The sequence below is a fragment of the Vipera ursinii genome (genome assembly GCF_947247035.1).
Source record: "Vipera ursinii genome assembly, chromosome: 3".
Lineage (NCBI taxonomy): Eukaryota > Metazoa > Chordata > Lepidosauria > Squamata > Viperidae > Vipera > Vipera ursinii.
The window spans coordinates 160,536,494-160,562,366 of NC_139516.1; the positions used below are offsets into that span (position 1 = coordinate 160,536,494).

Genomic DNA, 25,873 nt, shown 5'->3' on the forward strand with positions numbered 1-25,873 from the left:
AGTTTTTGTCTGCTTGTAGTTAGAAGATGGCCAAACTACTAATAGGCATGGGGGGGGGGGAATGTAGCCCATCTAAAATGACAACAGTAATGTGTGTGTGGCATGAGCCATTAATTTGTGGCCCCAGATTGTAGCAGCTAGGGAATAATTTTAAAATATGAGCAGAGTAGGACAGTTCTACTATGTTAAAATGTTAAAATGGCTGTGAAAGTTGGACCTGAGTGCCAAAGAATTGAAGCCTTTGAACTATGGTGCTGGAGAAGACTCCTGCGAGTCCCTTGGACTGCCAGGCGATCAAACCGGTCAGTCCTAGAGGAGATCAACCCTGACTGCTCTTTAGAAGGCCAGATCCTGAAGCTAAAACTCAAATACTTTGGCCACCTAATGAGAAGGAAGGACTCACTGGAGAAGAGCCTAATGCTGGGAAAGATTGAGGGCAATAGAAGAAGGGGACGACAGAGAATGAGGTGGCTGGATGGAGTCACTGAAGCAGTAGGCATAGGCCTAAATGGACTCCAGAAGATGGTAGAGTACAGGAAGGCCTGGAGGAACGTTGTCCATGGGGTCGCAATGGGTCAGACACGACTTTGCAACTAACAACAACTGTGTTAAACCTGAAGAGTTCTCTATGTTTAAAATACCATTCAAAATAATATAAACCCAGCAAATCAATAGGCACTGTTTCAATAAAGTGACCTCCCATTGCTGGATCATGGGATGAATGAACTTCTTAAGGGGGGAAAAGACATTCAGTTGTTTTCAGTGTTAAAACCTGCTTTATTCTTCTGAAATATCTGTTTTGCCCATCAAGACAAGCCCTCAAAGCAGACCTTGGCATGGACAGATGGCAAGCTTGCCCTGCCAAGGCAATCATGCTGAGATCAGTATCTGCCAGGCAGAAAAGGGTTTTTTTTCTGTAATCCAGAAACTAAAACTCATCTCATTCTCCAAATGAAAACTGAAGCATCCAAAATGTACTAAATTGTTCCTGACAGTTAGAACAATTAATCAGCGGAACAACCTGCCTCCAAAAGCGGTGAATGCTCCAATACTGGAAGTTTTTAAGAAGAGACTGGCCAGCCATTTGTCTGAAATGGTATAGGGTTTCCTGCCTGAGCAGGGGGTTGGACTAGATGACCTCCAAGGTCCCTTCCAACTTTATTATTATTATATTATATTACTACTTAGATTCAGGATAATGTTTGTAATATTTAAGTCATCAACCAAGAAATGAGAGAACCTGAAGAGGAAAACACAAAAAAATTGTAATCCATATTCTTCAGAAGTCATTGTAATTTAAACTATTTCAAATATCAACATGTAACATTCAGGCAAACCTTTTTTTAAAAAAATATCACACACAAATATAGGAAAAGACACACAAACATGACAATGTTGGGCATCAAACTAAAAGTGCAGCAAGTACATGGAGTGGGCAACCTAGAAAATGGAGATATGTAGATATGTTGTTTAGGGAATGCTATGAATGCTGAATGCTGTTCCAGATCATCTCAGAGTACATGTATTGTACATGTATTTTGCATGTATTGTGAACTTACAATATATATGTAAAAAGATGTACACTAAATACAAACATGTTCCCCTTAAAAACACCACTTTGAAAATTTTAATAGAAATGACATCTTTAAAAAATTTCATTTTGTAAAATTATACACCTTATATTTTTCAAGGATGATTTGAAGCCAGATTGATAATATAGTTTTTAAAAATATTGGTATTTAAAAAACAATGGCTCATGAGATCTGGCCCATAGTGAGATTGATAGGGAATAATAAATAATGGGTTGAATACTGTCCAATTTTAGGGGGGGGAAATAGCAGCTACCCAGAGTTAAAATCGGCTTTTTAAAAGTGTCAAATATAAACGTACACAAAAGTCTCCTTATAAATAAAGATTCATGTATCAATTACTGTCTATAGATTAGGTGAAAGTGGTTTGTTCTAGGCTTTCCTTTTCCTTTACATCATTTGGTTATTTCACAATAAAATAAAAATATTTGGATTTCTCATTTTCTGTATGCATTCCATTGCAAATTCTTACAAAACACAAACAAGAGGCGTAAGCAGTTATCAAGTTGTAAGTCCTTTTGTGCTCAGTTATCAGAATATTTTGCAATATTAGAAATGGATTTCATTTTGTTCTACCCATTGGGTAGGATATGTGCATAATATATTCATGTTATATACAGCACCTAAAAAAAATCAAAAGCAGAGGAAATAAGGAGCAAAAAAAGAGCACCATTTTAAATGAGGCACAACAAAAAGGGAGCATAACAACTTGCTCGGAGGAGTCATTTGACCCCTTGGAATCTTTCCATTGACTTCAATGGGTGTTGATGATTCAGACGGTGGTGGGGGGAGGGACTGTCTGCAGAACAGGTTACTTTAGAAATTATAAACATGCAGAATCCTTTGAACTACATCCTCATCTACATACATGCATTAATATGTAGAATATCCCCAGAGAACATAAGAGGCCAATTCACCGAAAGGGGAGGGGGAGAGGGTAAGGAAGAGGCACAGGAATGTCTATAAGGTCTTAGCACATGCCACATTGTCTCCACACAATCTCACAAACTATTCAAAGCAGCTCAAAATAGCAACAAATCACTTCTCCAATTACCTGGAGGTAAATCCCCTCCATTTTTATAGAATTCACTTCCAAGTAAGAAAGTTTAGGGTTGCAGCAGTTGTAACACCCACCCCAGTCACTGAAGGCTTTGGAAGAGTTACGAGATGGAGTTTCTGCCCCAAGCTCTCCGATAGAGGTTTCCAGCACTGAGGGATGTAATGGCAATTCCTATATAAGCATTTCTTAATCATAAAGTTCTGAAGTTCATCCCAAAGGTACTTTTTCAAAAAGACAACCGGACTTAGGGTTTTTTCCTTGAAGACATTTCGCTTCATCTGAATTGAAGAAGCTTCTTGGATGAGAGAAGCACTTTTGGGACAACCATGACCTGGATAACTGAGAATCTCCACAGACATTTTGAAGTTCAGGATTACTTAGTTTTACCTTCCTTCAGTATTCCCCTTTAACTTTCCATCTTAGCCTTTTTCAACTTGGTGGCCTCCTAATGAAGAGAAATATACTTCCCATTTTCCCTACATCCAATACTTCTGGTTGGAAGTGATTTTAGCATAAGGAACATTTTATCACAATACAAGATTGCCACAAGACTTCCCAAACAGAAGGCTATTTCCCTTGTGGCTATGCCAGTCTACTATAAAATAATTAATAATCCAGTAGATAGGCAGACATCACTTACAAGGTTCACAATGTGTATATAAATGTCATAGATATAATGCAAAGCTCATGTCTCAAAATTTATGTAGGTAAAAAAATAACTCTCAAATGAAGGATTGCAGGTTATTTAAGGAACATAAAAATCATAAGGTAAATTTAGCAAAGCGTTTAATGGAAATAAAGACATCAAATTTTAGAAATGTGTTTCTGGACCATAGAACAATGTAAAATTAGTAATAAAAACTTTATTAAGAAAACAAAACAAATTATTCTGAAAGTTTAATCTTCAGGGGACAAAATGAGAACAATATTTACTATTAATTTGATCTTCAGATACTGCATTTTCATTCCCTTTGCCTTCCATTTTCCTTTCTCTCCAAAGTATATGCCTAAAATATTTTTCTTGCACAACAAAATGATGTATCATTTATTTCCAGCCTTATAACTTTTTTTCAGTTAGGCATACCAAGTCTTTTAAAACAGAAACCTCTATGCAATTAAACAAGTGCTCCCCTTCAATCAATCCTGACAGCATTCTTTCATTGAAATGATTAAACTGATAAGCAGAGTTAAAATAAATATGCAAAATACTTCTCTTTGTAGATTATTCCTCTTATGTCCTTTATCTCCCAAAGAAATATGTCAAAACAGCATTATTAATAAGCAGAAAAATAGCAAAAAATACCTGTTTTCAGTGACCTGATGGAGAAACTGGGTTTACTGTATTTTATTAAAATGTAAAGCATGATTAAAAAGGGACAAAAGATGAACAAAAATAATTTCAAATATGAATTAATTTGTGAAGTCATTGCCCTCTCCAAAGCTACAGATCTTCCATTCTTTTAATGGAATTTCTTTTTAATAGACTTTTTGTTATATTGACTTTGTTGTTTTGGCTTTAGCTTTAAAGTGAAAGAAAACTAATTTTAAAAAGTTTTTAAAAGTGCTTCTTCTGCTGAAAATTCCAAACAATATGCTGTCAAAAAAAGGTCTTTATCTACATGTGAATGGCTTTAAGATGGTTTAAATTGTGTAAAAAAAATTGTAACACCCTTGATAAAGGTCTTGTTCCATTTATTTATTTTTCCATTTATTTATTTTATTTATATTTATAATTTTATAATTATTTATTTTTTGCCTTAGTGGCAATTAAGATCATTTTTTGAAAGTTTTTTTTAAAAAAGAAAAAATTTTGGTGGCCATTTTCTTTTCTTCCTTTCTAAATCGAAAGATGGAAGTTGCAGTGCAGGATTTCTGGAATACAGCATGGTTGAGGAAATCAGGATCAGCCCATTCTCCAATGCATGTTTTCTATTTGTTGTCGCTGTTCATTGAGTATTGTAGGAAGGCAATGTCAGAAGCAGGTAAACCACTAATCTGTAAAATTAGTATATTTAAAGGTCTTTGAACCAAGTAGCAAACAGCATATTTCAGAGCTTAGCAGAAGTAAAGCTAGAAAGACTGTTCAGAAATTTATTTTATTTATTTTTTTTTAATTCCATTTATATCCCGCCCTTCTCCGAAGACTCAGGGCGGCTTACAAGCTTAGCAGTAGCCTTCATTCTATGTATATGCCTGCTTATTAGGGCTTTCACACCCACCCCCAAGCGGCATTATTACAAAGTCAGCTTAATTGCCCCCAACAATCTGGGTCCTCATTTTACCTACCTCGGAAGGATGGAAGGCTGAGTCAACCTTGAGCCTGGTGGGATGCGAACCTGCACTAATTGCAGGCAGCTGGTGTTACTTAAGGAGGCATTAGCCCACTGCTCCACCATCTAAATGAAACCTGATTTTCCTTTAGATGTCAGATACTGAGGGAGCAAATTAGGAAACCTGGTGTTTTCATAGGTCATGTCTCCAGAATACTGGCAGAACTACTCAGTGTGCAATTTTATATTATTTGGTAGGACTGCAGTTCACATAGGGTAGGAATGGAGAATTTTCCTTTAAAACAGAGGAATACTTTATTTGTGGATTAACTATCTGTTTTGACAATTCACAATAGAAAGGAGCAAAATGAACTTAAATACTGTTTTATGGTTTATCATACAAACTACTCAAATGTGTGACATTAAGCACCTCAGTGTGCATTATATCACACATTCAAGTCAAATTAATATCACACATTCAAAGTCAAACAATGATTTGGTGAATGAGCCTTGTTTCTCTTCTCTGGAAGATATAGAGGAACAATAATTCCAAAGGAAGGTTGATAAATATTTCAGGTTTTCATTCAGAATATGGGTCATGGCTTATCCTAGTCAAATGTCATGGATTCCCCTCAAATCTATCCAGAAGAGGAAATGCATATTTATATTCTTCCTGTTCAAACCATAGTAGAGCACTGCACCTAAATCATACTCCCTTTAAGTAATAAAGTACACTTTTCAAAATGTCAGTCATAAAATTAGAAGTTTTTTCAAGTAACAGTAATCTGATTTTTTTTATCAGTTAAAGGACACTAATTTTACCAAATTACTTTCACATCTGTACACTGAGCTAGGAAATAAAGATTACATGCATACATAGGTTGAATTACATCAGAGAAGAAAAAATCCCAAATTAAAAGACTTGAATCAAAACAATTCAACCTATTCTAATGTATAAAAGAGTCCCTGGACAGTGACAAAAATCTGACACTAACCAAAGAAAAGAAGTTAGATAAGAAAAGAAAATGTATAGCAAAGATGAAATAATGAGAATTTGACTTCAGTGAAATAATTCATGCATACTCAAAAATTCTTCTGCAGTGAAAAGCTGAATTCCCTTAAGCCATCAAGAATAAACAGGCATTCTTAATTGGCTTTACTAATTAAATCCACGAGTCATCTCTTGGAGAACTGTATAAACCTATGTTTGAATTGACCAAGCATGAAAGTAGCTGCATAAACAAAGTATTAAAAATCTATTGATTTTACTGCAACATCTTGTGGAACAAGTACATTTGGCTACCCCACAAAGGGAAGGGGGCATTTAATTTTAAACACAAGTATTATTGAATAAGAATTTCATATATTTCATAAGAATATTGCAGAGCAATTTCTATGCACCTCATTTCCCCTCCCCCATCCCTATTATTTTAAAAAGAAATTCAATTGCTTCTATCAAACAAAATTAATACTGCATCAGTATTGCAAGTCTTCATGCCACATATTCCATTTAGCCATAGAAAGAGAATTAATGGTGTAGTGATTGATTTGTTTCAAGATAGCACAAGGACTTTCCAGGGCTTAACTATAGATATATTTCCTATAAAATGTCATAAAAATGGGTACCGTAGTTTCTATATCAAAAATGTCTGAATAGTACAATGGAGCTGCCTGAGATGGACTTAGTAAACGGCTGAAATTGTATTATGAGAACAGCATTCATCCCAGCTGAAAGAATGGAGAATGGAATTAACAAAAGAGATAATAGACACAATGCCATAATTCGGATCCAAAGACGGGACATATTCACTTTATTTAGCAAAGCCAAAAATGCAACTTCTTTACTATCACTAAGTAAAAAACAAAACCAAAGACAAAATTAATTATATTTGAGATACATATGGGAACATAATTGACACTACCTATGTTGTTTGTTCAGTTTTTCTAAGATGTAAGAGAAAGTGAGGAAATGCTAAAATAAAACAACATTCAAAACAAGGATCTGTTGCTGCTAGGAACAAGCAATGCAATTAAAGTAGGACTTACAGCTTGACAGCTCAGAAAATCCATACTCCCTGTGACCATACTACCCATTCCAAAATATTTGTTAAGCTAATAAAGAATATATGTATGCTATTTATATGCTAAGCTGCCAACACCCCTCTCCTCCCTTGCCAATAATTTTATTTATTAAATTTATATGCCATCTATCTTGCAGTTTGAGGCAACTCTGGCAGCTATTAATAATGTTCTTCAAGCATTCAAGCTGAAGGGGTCACAAACATTGGTCTAAAGGGCCAATGTTGTATGGAAAGGTAGCTGGGTAACTGGAGCATTCATACAGCATATATACTCCAATGCTCAAAACATTAGGTATCTCCCCAACCCTCATTTGTCCCCCCCCCAGCCCTTCAAGATGAAGGCTTGGTGCTTTCTAGACATCTCAGATTGTAGAACACATCCTGCATCAAAAGGTACAGGTTTATAATATGAAATAGCATTGTACTACCCTAACGTGATCCTTCTAAAAAAGTAGTAATAATAAAAAATTGAAAAGTTATTGAACAGTATATCATTATTTTTGTAATGAAAAATGCCCCCGAATAAGTTTCAATTTACTTATAAAATGTTTACATTATTTGTTCACTGAATTGAAGTATGAACTGAGTAATATCCTCTTTAAGTTCTTCATATAAAGAGTAATATGAGTATTTAAATAGAGTATTCATTAATTTACAAAACAGAATACAGAACAAACTCTGCAAGAGTTTTATGTTGAATAGGCAGGATTTAGAGTCTTGGCAGAAAAATCCCAAGATCACCACAGCGTAATTTTGAAAAAAGTAAAAAATATAACTGATACAGAATCATCTCACATTTTAAGAGATTATACGCCTGGGCTGCGATTGCCACATATATGAGGTGATTGCCACATGGAGAGGTGGAGTATGTACCATCCCCACTTCAGAAACAATACATTAGGCCCCAAGCCATTCATTTAGAATTTCTCACCTTTGTCTATTTAACACAGAATTAATACAATTCCTTAGTATCTTGCAGATTCGTGCCTCTCTTTCCCCAACCCAAGTAATACTGCAAAATATCCATGTACTGTTTAATTAGACTAAATAAAAATTACCCAGTTAAAAGAAACATGCAGTTTTGCCCTTATATAGTCACAAACATATTTCAGAATTAAAATATATCTGTTCCTAATACAGAAATTTCCAACTCTCACCTTGCAAAAATTAGGGATAACGGTCCTGAAAAATCTATCTTTGGAATTATGATAAATTGTCTCTTCTTTCCCCAAAAATGGTCTCAGGGCATAATGTTTATATTTATTGTTATATACTTAGGACCTACCAGACTCACTTTTCAATACAATCAGGGTTTCAATGTAGAAAATTGCAAGATAGTTTTGGTTTTCAGTTTAGATATGTAGAACAATATGTTAACACTGTTGTGTTCTGTTACATACAAATAAATCTCATCTCCAATAATTCTTGGAAATGGTTATTAAGTCGTTTGCCCTTGCAATTTCTCTGCTTTCATGGGGTCAAATTAAGTACTTATGGATTTAAATACGCAACAGGTAATTTTTTTGTTTCTGAGTATCCTTAACAGGTTGATTTCCTTTCTATATCAGCAGTAAAACATCTTAATAAACACTACAAAAACCTTTTTCTGCCCAAACCTTTGGGCATAAGTATAATCAAGCATGCCTTCATGACAATTGTAGTTTTTGATATTAAAGAGATTAAAGGGTTTGTTCAAAAGTGTTAGCTTGTAAATACAAATTGTCCACTTAATTGTCCTTTAATATCACAATCTCAGAGAAGTTGCCTGCAACTGTGATTCGTATTTTTTTTCTTGAGTTTAATAATCATTTCTCCTGTAATGTTTAGAAGGATGCCACATGCCTTTGGAAAGTACGTTTGGACAGTGAAAGCTAACCAAATTTACTTCACAAATATCTTAAACCTTGCACATAAAACTATTTCTCTTATTTCCTCAATGTTATGATCCCGAGAGGTCATATGCTGTTTAATATGCTAAGTATCTGAACATAAAGGATGCAGAGAAAGAATCCAGTGTCTATACCTGTGTTGCACAAGGATACTAAAAGCTAGAAACTAAATGTATAATGCACATTGCAGTGTTTCACACGCAACAAACATGTGGACTAATTCTTGGAAATGTGCATATAGGATGACAAATTGAGTTAATGAGACTTAATTTAGAACATTTAGGTTGCTAGTCTGTATGTGGTTACAATATATCAGACTAAACCACAGGACTTATTGCTGCATAGCCATACACAGATTGCTACAAGTAATCCCCACTGAAAAAGGAAAAAAAGCGAGAGGAGATGGGCTTTAATTGTGTGGTTTAAATTTAGATTAAAGCCATTTATTTCTGTATAACTTTTTTGGCAAGTGGAGAATTTTTGAGGTTACAGCTAGATTTCTGAGATCATAACCAAATATAGTGTACACAATAAGGACATTCTTAAGGAAACAAAGATTCAGAACAGATGAAATAATAAACTTTGTTAATTAAGAAAGCGTCCATGTTAATTCTCTAATCCCTGCATGTGCAGTCTTTGAATACAGAGAAGTTATACTAAGAATTTTTTTATTTGATCAAAAAAATTGTTAAGAATATCTAACTGGATTCTAACCTGATAATAAACACCATTTATCTTAATTAAAAGATGACCTAAGTAAAAAAAAAGAGTTTTTGTGTATACGTTTGTGCATTACACACATACATAACTTAATTATAGCCTTTAATATTTAGATGGTTCATAGCTGCATACAGTTGTAATTAGGTATCAAAGGAAAATTTTCATGGACTGCATTTTTCAAAAATTGGGATTAATTCTGCCTTGCATATATAGGTTGTAAAAATTAGTAATATATACAATTTTGAATAAACTGCTGGTCTTTTTCTCACAGGCTGGTTTGTGTATAAAAGTTGCTCCTTCTTGAAAAAAATGCAAGACATGAAATTAACTTTTATACAATAATTTTATCATGTATATGTGGCTTTCATGTTAGGCACTGCTAGCCCCTGACAAGGCCAACTGATTATTAGACAATCAGTTTTGAAAGGGTCATAAAAAGGACAATACTACTCTATTTTGACCGCTAGGTTGCAGAAAAGTATGGCATTTCCTACTGCAATAACTTATCAACTTTTAGTAAGATGAATATTGATGTAGGGAGGCTGCCATTTGATGCTCCACCTTACAAAATATTTTCATAAGGCTTATCACTACAACTGATACTTCCATAACGTTTAATCTGGATCCCGAAGCAGTAATTCAGTTTCAGGTTTAAGCTGATAGCATTTTCACCATTAAAAGAGGAACAATTAATTTTGACCTTTAAAAACCCCAAATACTCCATTCTTATGAACCTCTCATTAAAAATATTTGCCATTTGAAATATCATTTCTGAAGCATCACTTTAGAATTAATGTATTTCTAAGCTCTCCAGTAATTCTCATTCTAACTCTCAAGCAAACTGCTTTCATATGAATTTGAGATAAAGCTTTCAAACAACATTTCTGGGAAATATAAATATGACAGTAGTAGAAGATGATAATACAGAGGTGCAGGTTCAAAAAAGAGTTGGAAGGAAAAAGGGAATAAAAGAAACATCAAATCAACCTACTGAAATTGTAATGGCACTTTTCTAAGATGGCATTATTTAAAGCAAGCTCCAGGAATTACATTGCATAAGGAGAGGCTCATTTCTAAAGTAAGCATCTGTTCCTACACATTGCAGCACATTCTGAACCCTAATACAAGAACTATCCAGAGCTTTCAGCAATAACAGGACCAAAATAATAAAACATTTGAAAAATAAAATAAAAAAATAGTAGTTTGAGAGAGTTTTTTAGTAATAATCTTAAAGTTAAGAGTGCTTAAATTAAAATTGGGTTTAACGTCAAATAAAATTACTTTTTATGAAATAGCATTTTAAATAAAAAGTACATAAAATTCAATTTCAAGCAGTTTAATCACTACACCCACTTCCTATCCACATATTCAAGAGTTTCCAGTTAAGACTGACAACTTCCAAAGTCAAAAAGTAGGGGTGATTAATTATCCACTCATACAATGATTTTTTTTATAACTATAGTGTATTAACCATGAGTTTTGCTCTTTTGCTCTCTCAGCTAAACCCATGTTATAATTTAAAATATGCCATATATATGACTATGTCATTCTGAGTTTTAGTTCAGAGAAATTTCATTTGGAAATCAGGGTTTCAAAAAATAGATTCACTGAACATCAGTCTCATTTCTTTAAAGGGGCAACACCAAAGAATATTAAAAATTCACAAGGAAAGTGTTCACCAAATATGAGAACTTTGAAGATGCCAACTTGTAATGGCTGTTTCACAGTGTGTTTACAGTTATCACATGACAGATATATGAATCAGCACAGATTACAAGGATCAGAAAAATAGTTTCTAATCCATGGCTACATAATGACATAAACAGATTCTAGCCAATTACAAAAACAGGATTCTATCTTTAGAACAGAATTGTTATTTAAGGATTTTTTCAAGCTAATCATCAAGTTCAGAAGCCACTTTAAGATTCATGAAAGCTTCCAGATATGGAATTAAAACACACATCCACCACACATGCTATTTTGGCATAAAAACTGCATAGATCAGAAAATGAGTTCAGATTCCAGATTTTAGTGTAACTTACTTCAGTTTAAAGAAGTCCTCCAGTAAGAGAAAAAAATTCTGCAAACAGAACAAAGGTATCAATACAGTACATTACTAGAGTGCAGCTGATGTACTTGTTACACTATTTCAATTAGGAAAATGTTGCCTATAAAAACCATAGAAAAGGGAAATTTGAAGGAAACTTGTGTGCAACTGCAATTTTGCCCAGAATACTAGTACTCTAGTTTTTTTTTCTCTCTTAACGTTCATTTGCTAACCATATTTGAAGTGCCTGTTGTGCTTTAGCTGTGCTTTTGAATTGAAAACAATTTCCTTCAAAACTCTTTCGATTTACTAAAAACATATGACCAAGCATAAAAGCCAATGACCTAGGATTCCAAAACAGATCAAAGTTGCTGGAATACTTGAGTCCAAGTCTAAAAACTGGAGTAGTACTAATGTAGCATTCAAGAGGATAAGAAATGTCAATTAATAAAAGATCTAAAACATTATATGATTGCTTGCACAATAGATATAAATCAGCTTGATGCAGAAGAACAACATTAACCAATTGTAAAACCGATTAATAATCTGAAGCAGTTCCTGGTAGCATTCTGCAATTATTCCCACATCATCAGCTAAGAAATACAGACTGAGAACAGATCACTGTCTTTAGAAAGTAAAACACAAAAGCTAATATTAAAACAACAAAATTATAATTTGACAGCAGAATCCATGTTGTACTTTTAAAATCATTTATTGTATGATGTAAGGCTATATGACTGAATATATTATGGACTACACTGAAGATAAAAATTTGCAAAAGCTTTTAAGTACTGGCTGACACTGGATTGTGTAAAAAGAAGGGTGACAAGCAGTTAAGATATAGCTGTAGTTACAAAAAAAAAGTAAATGTGGCATTTTAATCTGTTCTAGTGAAACAAATGGCTTATAGCTAAAACCACCTAACGAAGGTGCTGCTGTATTTTCACATTTGCTTTCTTCCACCTATAAATTTCTAAGACAATTTGCTCATACCCTATTTAAATGCAAAATTATTGCAAACAGCAACGTGTTAAAATGTCTTCCATCATTTATTCTCAGTTATGTAAAATGATAAGAAACCTATTTAAATCTGTATTCCCCCAAAATGGGGATCATCAATAGAGGCCTGGGCAAATAGAGTCCTGGGGGGCTAATAACCTTTGCACAGGTAAAAAGAGACCTTATAGAAGAACCTAAGGTAAAACAGTTCCCTCGTAGATATTTAAAACATGAAAGATAGTGCAAATTTAACACACTAGTATCACAACACAAATTAACTCCTTGTATTCATTTAGTTGTTTTTTTTTTAAAAAAAAACTTGGCACACAACATAAATGTGGTAACAGGAAAAAAAAGAATTATATATTCTGGGAGAAGGGAGGGAAAGCAAACTGGCCAATTTTGCCCCCATTTAGCTAGTAATCTTTCTTATTCTCCTCTTTTAGCCTTTAACTTACTATAAAGCAGGCCAATCGAGGCATGTCTCTGTGCCTAAGTTATTTCTTAAAATTAAATAATTCAAATACGTTATTAAAAAAATAATATATTTTTTAAAAAAAACACTGCTCATGGCCAAACTGAATGGAAGGTTGCAATTATTTCAAAACAATTTTCATGCAATTCCCCCTTAAAGGAAGTGGAAATAAAGAACAGCTTTGTACGTTTGGTTTTACTAAATTGTGTCACGTGAAACTTTTAACAACATTGTGCACAGGGGCATAGAAGCTTCCCTTATGCTCCTGTTTGATTCTCCCGTCTCTCTTCAAGTGCACATGGAAAAAGAAACTAGACAAAGTTTCCTGGTTTCCTGTCTTTGCTTTCAGTAGGGACTATTGTGCTCTCTGAATTGTTCTGCTGAAACTGAAGTCTGCTCCCCCTCTGTGACGAAGAAGGCGCGTTGCTTTGCTGGTGATGGAAAAAAGAGGAACCTGGATAATGCCCCATGACCTCACTGTAAGTTGGGGGTGGTCCTTCCATCCTTCCATTAGAGCTATAATTGGTTGCACTTATTCCCGAATTGCTGCTTGGTGGGCAAGGGCCCGCATTGTATACTGAAACATCTATCAAATCGCTGTCAAATACAGTTCTGTTCGGAGGTGCCCTCACGGATTCTCTGTTAAGTTCCATCTGTTGTTCTGGATCCCGAAGCTGCAGAGTGCATGGCCCCTGGTATGGTGGTGGCTCTTCACCATCAGAAAGAGAGATTGTAGGAGGCAGATCAATCTCGTGCTGCACATATGGATAAGTTGGCTGGAAGCGACTGAAGTGTTCCCTCTGCAGAAAAGATGGAGCAGTAAATCTGTCCCTGGAACGTGGGGCATACATAATCTGCAATGTAAAGCAATTGGTATAGTCAAACCTAAAAAATATTCAGAAATGCATGCAATATTGTGCGCGCGCGCACACACACACACACACACACACACACACACACAGAGAGAGAGACAAAATCCAATTTGGTGTTGAAGCAATTTCAGAGGGAAAAAAGATTCCTTTGGAGACCGTATTATATTGCTTTACAAAATTACCTAAAATCAGAATAATTCCTTAAGAAAGCATATACCTATGCAATCTTTCATGTACTTTTCATAGTATTTATCAATACAGTATCACAGGGAAACTGAAGCTCAGGTAAATGTGTCACCACAGGTATGAACTTTCTTTTCCTTCCATAATGCTTTCTAATTCTGAAATCTGTATATTTACAGTCAAGAGCAGCAACATAATTGCCACAATGCCACATGTGACTTCCATACTACATTGTTTCCCCACCCAATTAGAAAAAAAATGAAATTTCAAAATAAGAAGAAACCTCTTGTGCTCCCTCTGAGGCTTACCTCTGAAGGTCCCTGTCGAGAAGATGAACTGTCAGAAGGCCACAGACACCCCTCCTAGGACACAAAGGGGAAAAAAAGCTTCAGCATTTAAGAGCTACATGCCACTTATGTGTTTTACAGGTAGTCCTCAACTTATCACCAGTCACTTAATGACTGTTTGAAGTCCTGACGGACCTCCAAAAAGCTAAACTTGGTTTTGGAGTTCTGATGTCAGCCCCTCTTATGGCCACATGACCACATTTTGGATGCTCAGCATCTTGTCTACATTTGCGGTCATTTGCAGCACCCTGTGGTCATGTCACCATAATTTATGACAGTTTTTCTGAAAAACAATGTTTATTTCTGGTTTTCAGCAACAAAAAAAAGCCCTATAATGATCAATGGATTTGCTCAATTGCCATCATGTTCACTTAAAAACTACCATGGAAAAGCTCTTAAAATCATGTCTGGTGGCATGATGACCTGCTTTATAACCATCATGAATTACGACTGTAATTGCCAGCGTTAGTTACTGTCATAACTTGAGGATTACCTAAACTTCAACATTAGTGTATCTCTACTGAAGCATACACATTTTGGACTTTTTTCTTACTTTGTGCCATAATAGCTTGGGGCTGATTTTGTAGTGTGTTTTGATCTAAGGCCTATGATGCTAAATCTATACACTTCATTTTTATTTCTTACACAAACTCATAACATAATTCAGTTGCAACTGACTATAAGCACTGCACATTCCAATCCCCCAATAAGGTAGCAAAACAGAAAGTATAACATAATTTAACTAAGCACTAAGATAAAGTATCATTTAATTTGTGTATGGTGTGTGTGTGTGTGTGTGTGTGTGTGTGTGTATACATGCACGAGCACTTGATTTCATTTTTCTAACTAGTTCCTAAATAACTCCTAGAATAGCTGGGTCTCAATGACTTTCCTAAATACCATAGGATTGATGCTGATCTAATCCTTGTGGGAATGCTGCTTCACAGAAGGGGAAAAAAGCTTCCTTTAAGTTCACAACCCTGGATTATAAGACTATTTTAGAACAGGGATCCCTCCCTTCCAATATGATTGGACTGTAAATTCTGCTGTGCAATAAATTTATTAAACAATAATAATTGAATTAATGAGTACGACAGGTTTCAGGACAATTGTTTGCCGCAAGCACAATTCCTCTACATATGAATTTTTCCATGTACTGTAAGGTGGAACCTACACTGTAATAGAGGCTCGGGCAGAGGATTAAGTCATAAAGATCATGAGAATAAGATCTTCTGCAAACTAAGATGTCGGCACCTGGATCGGCTGCGGCTGCATTGGCTCTCAAAGGTGAAAAGTTTTTGGAGGGATATAAGGGATATAGGCCAGATGATCGGGAAGGTTTTAATGTGTCTGAGCAACACAGTGGAACTAAGCTAACATACAACCGACAATCTTTGCTGGTATGGCGAGTTTTTAGCTGTTTCGGAACTGTTGGTGAGACCATTAAAAGTAGTTTGCACTGTTTGAAATTGTTCTACCGGGAACAAGATCTGACTGCTGGCACAGTGACAGATTCTATTGCAAATCAGGGCTGTTTCTGAAGAAGGCAGAGGAGGAGAGGTCCCAGGGCTTATGGTGCAAAGGAACTGGAAGAGGCTATCGGCAGGCCCAAAGGAAGGGAGAGAGGCTTTTGGAGGAGATGAAGGCAGCAGCCTGCTCCAGGGGCGAAAAGGAGAAAGGCCCCTTTCAGGAAAAGGTGGAAGAGACAGGATCAGAAAAAGAAAAGGAGGTGAGGTTGTTCTGCAGGAATACAAGCTAATTTGAGGGATAATCCACATGGAGCTCCGTTTTTGCCATCGTTCGCTCCCCAGAGACTAAAATGGATGTTCTAAAACTTGACCTGGCCACGAACAAGGAGTGTATATCGGAGGTGGTGACCCTTTATTTATTTATTTCGATTTATATACCGCCTTTTTCCCAAGGGACTCAGGGTGGTTTACAGGGCAAAATTAAAACAATACAATACATACAGGTTAAAATAAAATTAAATTAAATAGCCCCCAAATAATTAAAAATTAAAACCTTAACCCAAAAACCCTCAGTCCAGGCTGGCAAGCTCGAATAGCCAAGTTTTTAGGTCCTGGCAAAACGAGCGAAGGTCGGGGGCCATCCGGAGTTCCACAGGCAGCTAATTCCAAAGGGCAGGCGTGCCCACAGAGAACGCTCTCCCCCTGGGGGCCGCCAGCTGGCACTCCCTGACCGGCGGCACCCTGAGGCCCTCCCTGTGGGAGCGCAGAGGACAATGGGAAGTTGATGCTGGCAGCAGGTGCTCCTGAAGATAATCCGGACCCAAGCCATTTAGGGCTTTATAGGACATCACCAGCACCTTGAATGTCACCCGGAGGGCAACTGGAAGCCAATGCAGCTCGCGGAGAAGAGGCATTACATGGGAGTATCGGGAAACCCCCATCACAACTAGCGTGGCCACATTCTGCACCAACTGAAGCCTCCGAGTGGTCCTCAAGGGCAGCCCCATGTAGAGAGCATTGCAGTAGTCTAGCCGGGAGGTCACAAGCGCATGAGTAACTGTATGTAGGGCGTCTCGGTCCAGATAGGGCCGCAACCGGCGCACCAGGCGAACCTGGGCAAAAGCCCCCCTGGCCACGACTCCTATATGATCTTCCAAACTGAGCCGTGAGTCCAGGAGGATGCCCAAGTTGCGGGCCCTATCTACGGGGGATAACACCTCACACCCCCATAGTTAACGATGGAATAGACTGGTTAACTACTGGTTAATCCGACCCCCTATCCTTCCATTGAAAGCATTTCAGTCCTGCTTTTCACGTCCATATCATGTAACTCCTCCCATTAATGTCCTTTCCAAGGACATTATGCACAGCCACTCATTCTTGGCGGGATTAAGTCGAAGCCTGTTTCTCCCCATCCAGACCCGGACCGCCTCCAGGCAACGGGACATCACGTCGAGGGCATCACTGGATTGGTTCGGGGTGGAGAGAAAAAGCTGGGTATCATCAGCATACTGATGATACCCAGCTTTTTCTCTCCACCCCGAACCAATCCAGTGATGCCCTCGACGTGATGTCCCGTTGCCTATCTGGACCCAGACGCCCTACATACAGTTACTCATGCGCTTGTGACTGATGATACCCCACCCCAAAACCACGAATGATCTCACCCAGCGGCTTCATATAGATGTTGAATAAGAGGGGAGAGAGGACCGACCCCTGAGGAACTCCACAAACGAGAGGCCTCGGGGCCGACCTCTGCCCTCCTGCCAACACCGACTGCGAGCGGCCCAGGAGGTAGGAGAACCACTGTAAAACAGTGCCCCCCACTCCCAACCCCCTGAGACGCTGCAGCAAGATACCATGGTCGATGGTATCAAAAGCTGCTGAGAGGTCTAATAAGACTAAGACAGAGGAACAACCTGTCCCGAGCCCACCAGAGATCATTCAGCAGCGCGACCAATGCCGTCTCCATGCTGTTTCCTCCAGGAACAGAGGGAACTGACATGCCACCATGCTCTCAACAACCTTCGCCACGAAGTGAAGGTTGGAGACAGGACGATAGTTGTTCAAAACAGCTGGAACCAGGACTGGCTTCTTGAGGAGGTGGCAGGGAAGCTACCCTCCCTCAAAGAAGCAGTTATTACTGCATGGATCCAGCCTCGTGTCCCCTCCCGAGCTGCATACACCAGCCAGGAGGGGCACGGGTCCAACACGTGGTGGAACTCGGCCTCCCCATGATCCTGTCCACCTCTTCTGGAGTCACAGGATTGAATTCATCCCAGATAATACTTCCAAGACCGCTCGTCTCCCCGTCCGACTCTGCCCAGTTGGAGTCCAGACCGGCCCGGATCTGAGCGATTTTATCCATCAGATGCTGACTAAACTCCTCGGCCCGCCCCTGCAAGGGCTCCTTCCTCACCTCCTGATTGAGGGAGCGAGTGACCCTAAACAGGGCGGCCGGGTGATTATCTGCGGAAGTGATGAGGGCAGCGAAGTAGTTAGACTTCGCTGCCTACATCACGGCGAGATAAGACCTCGTTGAGGTTCTTAACCGCAATCGATCAGATTCAGACCGACTGGATCTCCAACAGTTCTCCAGACCCCGTCTCCAGCACTTCATCTCCCGGAGCTCCACAGAAAACCATGGAGCCCAACGGGATCTGTGCCGGGTCAGGGGTCGCAAGGGTACAACAAGGTCGAGCGCCTCGGTGGCCGCCCTTTTCCAGGCATCTACCAAGGCGTCAGCCGGGCTGTGAGTGAGGGAGATAGGTATAGACCCAAGTGCCGTCTGGAACCGTTCCGGATCCATTAGGCTCCTGGGGCGGAACCACCTGGTCAGCTCCGCAGCCCAGCGGCAAGGGGTGGCAAAGCAGAAGACCAACCGCAGGAGATAATGATCAGTCCATGACAGGGGGACAATAGTTGGCGAACCCCCTCCCAGATCATCAAACCACTGTCCAGATAAGAAGACAAGGTTGAGTGTGTGACCCCCTCCATGAGTCGTACCCTGAATTATTTGGGTCAGGTCCATGGCTGTCATGGAGGCCATGATCTCCCGAGCCAACTCTGACGACCCCCCCCAGGGAAGGCAGGTTAAAGTCCCCCAGAACTATAAGTCTGGGAAACTCAACCGCCAACCCTGAGAGGGCGTCGAGAAGCTCGGGCAGGGCCGTTGCCATGCAGCTGGGCGCCAGGTACGTTAGCAACAGGCCCAACTGAGCCCCAGGGCCGCACCTCAGGAGGAGTGACTCACACCCAACTATCTGTACGACAGTGGCCTCCCACGGACATAAGGTCTCCCGTATAACCACCGCCATCCCCCCACCCCTGCCATGAGCCCAAGGCCGGTGAAGCACACGGAAACCTGGAGGGCAATGTTCAGTCAGAGGGACACCTCCCTCTGGGCCCAACCAGGTTTCCGTAATGCATGCCAGGTCCGCGCATTCCTCCTCGATCAGATCCCGAACGAGGGGAGCCTTATTCACAATGGACCTGGCATTAAAGTACACTAGCCTGAGCTCAGGGGCCTGAGAGCTTTATGCAACAAAATTTCATTTTGATGTATGCTGATTCAAAGTGACAATAAAGTTGTTGTTATTCCGAAGCTTCATCGAAGATCCTAAGGACTGCCTCTTCAATAAGGTGTGTAGCACGATTACAGAGACAAGGTGATATTCACTATATGCTGTGTTTAGTTCTACTGACCTACTTTGCATACACTTTTGATATCTAGTTTAACATCATCTACTTAAATTACACTACTTTTGCAACTTACCCTCAAATACACATATACACAAACAAAACACAGCTTGTTTTCCTAACAAGGCTATCGATCTTTCTCCACTGCTGAACTGAAATGCTGTCTACTAAAAGTAAATCAATCTACAATTAGCAGTCCCCACTGCTGATTCCTATCCTGCACCTACAGTATCAGCATTCTCTCAAGTCAGTACTGTCATCTGAATGTCACTGAACTAAGCATGATTTTTTTTGCATTTTGTGGCTGCCCTTAATTGATGCAGAATATAGTAAAATATATTACTTTAAAACTTGTACTGCTAATCTGTCTTACTCATGAGAACAGATGGACATAATGTCATGGGGATGGCATTAAAAACGTATTGGCAGGTCATGTTTGTTACATTATTAAATCTAAGTGGAGTTGGCCCTTGTATCTTCTTAAGAGTATGAAAATGTTTCTGGAATTTTGCTTTTCTAAGTTATACATCTAAAAAAAACCTATAGAAAGCAGCAACAAGGAGGGGTGGGTGGTGTCAGCAATAACAAGAATTTCATATGCAAAATCCTAATCACCATGCAACATTTCTGACCTAGTTACTGTGGAACTCAATCTATATGAATAAAGTTATTATAAAGAGCTCATAGTATTATATGCTTCCATCTCTTCTGTGTCTCAAATTTCTTTATAACTACCATGCAGACATAAAATAGTCAAAGGGTTTAAGCTATTTACATGTTTAAAAGATGACATAATTTTAAATAAAGGAGCTTTAATCTTTGCACCCACCGCCAAGAAAGCACCGAAGCAAGTGCTTCTTTCCACTGAATACCCTAACTCAGCATCTTCACTTAATGTTTATTTGGCCGAAGAATCTTTGAGTTAAGACCCCATTCCCTGAAGCTATAAACTTGCTACGAACTATAAAACATTCCAACAGGGACACAATTAACAAAATTACCCTCACAAAAAATGTGTACAAATAAAAGTCTGCTTCAATATACATAGCACTTTGTCAATGTACTCTCTTTGTCTAGGATCTGGATCCAATTTTTAATTATAATCAGTGGGAATAGAATTATGGCTTAATTATTAGAAATGCAGTGGTTGTTCAGTTATTGTGCTTATATAATACTAGAAATGCCATGAATGTCTACATCTCGTATCCATGGATACGAGATGGGCGGCAAATAAATGTTATAAATATATATAAATAAATAATGTGAAAGTGAATTCAAACTTATATGAAGAATATTTGTAGCTCAGGGTTGAAATGATGGATCCTTGGTGCTCTCTGAGCTTGGTTGTTTTCTTGCAGACATTTCATTATCCAACATCAGTCCACTCTCCACTGAGTAGTATAATCTTGGGGAAAGTCATATTCTTATTGGTGCTATGTATACAAACATGTACAATCCAGCACACTATTTTTCTCTTTGAAGGCAAAGCAAAGTCCTCTTACAAATTCAAAGTGCACATTATATGTTTGTTCTAGATAAATGTTGGAAAATGTTCTAGTGACATCCACCTTCTTCCTAACATCAGTGTTATTGCCTGTAGAAGTAAACGTGCCTTGTTTTCCTTATCAGTTAAGACTCTGTGCAGAATTCTGTCTCATGTGAAACCCAATGTGCATACACAAGTACAATCCCTCCTGGAAACAGCAGGAAGCTCCTGTCACGTCAATCAAAGCAGCAGGTGGCAAAGATCATTAAGGTATCAGTGTGAGTTTTAATAAAGGGCGAGCACAGATAATATAAAAGAATTTAGAAATTTGGAGCCAATGGATTTTTAAATTTAACTAAATTTAGTGTTGTCACACTCTACAAACAAAAAAAAATGTTAATGGTGCCTGTATTGTATTATGATTTGTAAAATATTACTAATTCTGCCTAAACCACTATATAAAGTAAGTCATTCGTGAATAAAACTGAAAAGCATGATTTGGCCAACAAAATCACTAACATGAGATTTGGAAATTGATTTAAGATGTTCACTAAAACAAACACACTTGCTGGCAAGTATTTATTTAATAGTGAAACATTTTGATATGGCCCAAGGGCTAATCAATAAAGTTGTTGTGTGTAATAGTGAAACACAGTGGCAACTGAAAGTATTCAAATAAACAAGATTTTATAGAGTACAGAAATAAAAAATGGGTGGGAACAGACTTCCACCAATTAATTGTCTATTATAATTAAGTGTTGGTATATAGAACATGCCAGAATGCAGCTGCTGGGTGCAACTTGCCATGGCCAAACAAATAATCTGGGATCAAATAAGAGTTCTCTCCTCCACTATTTCCTCCACTCCACTCCACAGGATTATATTCATTCAACAATTCATCTGTTAAACAGACATATGATCTGTACCTTGGACTAAAATAGAAACGATATGAACATAGGTTAAAGCTTTTGAATCACAAACAAAAATGGGCATGGGTCATTGATGGAAATTTTTATACATCCTATCATAAAGACTTTCTGCAACATATATCTTTGTCTAACATTCATGCGTTTTTAAATATTTGTAAATGCTAGATTCTTCAGCAGTGTTAAAAGTGTGTGTGTGTGTACGCGCATGTCACAAAAAAATATTCACTGTAATTAACATATGTATAAAGTTTTCTTGCCTTCACCAATAAATGGGGTAGAGTATTATTTTTAAAGTTAACTCTAGGTGGCAGCAAGAGGTCTTAAATGCTGAATATTACTGCTGCATACCAAAGCCTTTTGTCCTAGATACTGTCTAACTCTCCCTTGGGGCAGAGAGTATTTCTTTAAAAATATTTCTTTGAAGTGTATGTTCATAATGCATTAAAATGGACAAGTTATTCTAAGCACATAGTTTGAGAAAAGTTGTATTTGACAAATTCAGAAAAAACATAGAATCACATAAACACAAAGAAATTAGAAATGAAAGTGAAGTTTGCTGAAAACCTGAAAAAAATCTGGGAAAATATTTTCACAAGTTTATAATTTTATGTTATCTGTTTTCTAAAATAATGAGGCTATATATGCTATTTTTTTCCCTTCTGCTCAATCATGTGTGTTCTTTGAAGATGTTGAACAAGTTCTTGCAATTTTCTCGGCCAGGTTTTCAGAAGTAGTTTGCCACTGCCTCCTTGCTAGGGCTGAAAGCGATTGGTCCAAGGTCATCCAACTGGCTTTGTGCATAAGATGGGACTAGAACTCACAGTCTCCTGGTTTCTAGCCTGATACCTTAACTGTTACATCAAACTGGGTCTCATATAGTGCTAATGGCTAAAGTTGTAAAAAAGGGAATATACATTACTGCTACTCATTTATTACTGCTTTCCTTTTAGTCTATTATATTACTAGAAATCTATTTTCCAAATGTGAAGTTGGTGATTGATTCTGATACCTGGGCAGGATCAATAATATGCTATTCCCAAACTTCCAGGCTTATAACTTGCATAGGAAGGCTTGTAAAGCTTGTAAAGCTTGTAAGCCGCCCTGAGTCTTCGGAGAAGGGCGGGATATAAATGGAATTAAAATAAAAAAATAAAAATTCTGCCAGGCAGACATTCATATAAACAAGACATGTCAAACACAAGGCCCGGGGGCCGGATCCGGCCCGCGAAGTGGTTTCGTGTGGCCCCCGAAGGCATCCTGGAAACAGTGAGGGAATGGCCCCCGCTGCCTTGGCCCTGGCCCAGAGACCCTCCTTCTGCCAGAGACCCACAGATCTGTCCCACTCCTGCCCAGGCCCCCATAGGCACCCTGATGCCAATTATGTAGAGCTGGCCATGGCCACCCAGTAGGCCATACGCACTCTAGCCACGCCCACCCAGTAGGCTGCGCCCACCCTGGCCATACCCACCTGGCCCCCCGAGGGCAACCACAATGCTGATGTGGCCTTCAATGAAATTGAGTTTGACACCCCTGATATAAACAAACGTCCAGTAGTAGTCCAAACTAGTAAGTACAGTGTCAGGAGGAAGGATGAGGTCAGAACACTCATGCCCTTACTCATAGGCTGATTCAATGCACAAATGTCTAAAAGTAATTTTAAAGAAAATGAAAGGACTGGTGAGAGAGCAATTTGACATCTTGCCCTCCCTATTTCCTCTGTCAGCTGAAATCTGTCCAATTCTCAGCAACTGCTATGAGGAAATGTCTGTTCCTAATTTTTACCTTCCTACTGAAAATAGTTGTTTTACCATTCTATTGCAGAACTACCCCTCCTCTTTATCCCACCATCTAATAAGAGTATTTCTCAACCGTGATAAATGTAAGAAGTGTGGACCTCAAAACCCAGAATTTTCCTAGTCAGCGTGTTGATTGGGGAACACTGGGGGTTGAAGTCCAAACTTCTTAAAGTTGCCAAAGTTAAGAAACTCTGATCTAACACCGTGAGAACTCTGAAATTACTGCTGTACAAAGCCGACAATGGATCTAAATGGATTAATAGTTTGCAACCACACAGGGCAGCTTCTTCACGTGATGATTATTCAAGGTGGTCTGCTGTAAGCCTTTCACAGTATAGCTAGTGCTCGTAGCAATAATTATGAATTTAAGGGGTAGGAGGGAGAGATAGGCGTTTTATCTATTCATAAACCTGCAATGACGTAAGACAGATTTTCCTTTAAAAAATTAATGTCATGCCCTAGAATCTAAGGGAACACCTTTATTTCAAACATGAATCCATTAAAAAAAATTAAAAATAGGTTTGTGTATAAGTTTTTCCACAGCTGAGATGTTTGAGTAGCCTTAAGCATCATTAATCTGCAATTTTTCTAAATGTAATAATACAATCTGCACCTCCATTATTTATATTTGATACTTCTTAACTGCCCATTTCCCTTGAAGATGGGCTCTGGGCAACATACAATTTAGTCAATAAGATTAAAAGGCCTATGCAGAAATTTGGATTAGAAAGGAAACAAGATTTTTGGAAGTGTGCATGGGTGCACACATGGTGACCACCCTAAACCGAACATGTCATTGCCTTCTGTGCAAGTCCAGCAAAAAGATGCAGGTTCTTTAAGGACTACCTGATAGGCACTAGGAGCCCTCTGTGTCCCAATTATTATTTTCCCCTATGAAACTAGATTGCTGCAATGGCCTAAAATAAATACACACACAGCACATGAAACCACACCCAATCATTAAAATGAAAGTAGATTGTCCTTATTTTTTTAAAGGTTTGTTTTTTAAGGAAACAAATATGTCTGCTCAAACCTACTTTTCCTGCATCAAGATGTTTTCCAGGAGGGAATAAACTATCCTTTCTTTAACCTTTGCAAGAGTTTCTTAATTAATTGAAAGAGCAGTCAAAACAATATATTTTGCCTTTTTGTTTTACCTACTTCTGCTGTTTTAAAAAAACAAACAAAGCAGAAGTCAGTAAAACAAAAAGGCCAAGTTTCTTCTACCTCACATATAGTGTCATTTCTATTTCTGCTTTTAGCAACAGTTGACATCTTTCTTTGTTCAATAGGCACATAGCCTCTATTCACAGAAGACAAATCTCACTTGGGACTGAGATTAAAAAATAAATTCTCAATTATGCATAAAACTTGGAATGACTGTCCCAAGTCTCTTGGGGCAGAATATGAGATTTCAAGAAAGTCTTTTAAAAAGCTATACAAATTAATTTCAAAAACAACAAAAGTTGTCTTTGATAACCTTGGAAAGTTAAATAGAGTATAATCTGGTTAGTACAAGATCAGGGCTGTAGGCTAAACTGTAAAGTTAAAAAGAATATGTAACAAGCCATTGGCAAAACCATTTCCATATAGCTGTCAAGAAAACAGTATCAATATGTCCATGAAGTCATCCGATAGCTGACTTCATCTTTACCTTCAAAGCATAACCAATACATAAACACCGTCTATGTTTCAGTCTAGGTATCAGTTCCAGGAAGACAACCTACGTCCTGAATAACAACATATTTTGCTATATCAATTAGCATAGAGTGAAAAACCAACTTGATTAAATAATATGGAGATCCACCAGAGACTATTGCTATTATTTCCTTCACTTAGCACTGAACTGCCTACAAGCAAGAAAATTGCAACCAGGTGTCCTCCAGCTGTACTGAAGTCCTCTACTTCAGCAAGAGATGAAGTCATAATACACGTGGAATGTGCCAAGTGAAGAAGATTAAG

General features: G+C 38.1%; 1 protein-coding gene across 4 annotated transcripts in view; it reads right to left on the reverse strand.

The window, feature by feature from the left end:
• Nucleotides 1-10,640: 10,640 nt before the first annotated feature.
• LDLRAD4 (low density lipoprotein receptor class A domain containing 4) overlaps nt 10,641-25,873 on the reverse strand; it is a 227,044-nt gene continuing 211,811 nt past the window's right edge. For all 4 annotated transcript variants that reach the window (XM_083360739.1, XM_083360742.1, XM_083360741.1 and 1 more), the window contains 2 exons: nt 14,494-14,547; nt 10,641-13,984 (listed from right to left, as the gene is read on the reverse strand). In XM_083360739.1, the coding sequence (XP_083216865.1) occupies nt 13,442-13,984; nt 14,494-14,547 (597 nt within the window). In that variant the 3' untranslated portion in view covers nt 10,641-13,441. The remainder of the gene's footprint in view (nt 13,985-14,493; nt 14,548-25,873) is intronic.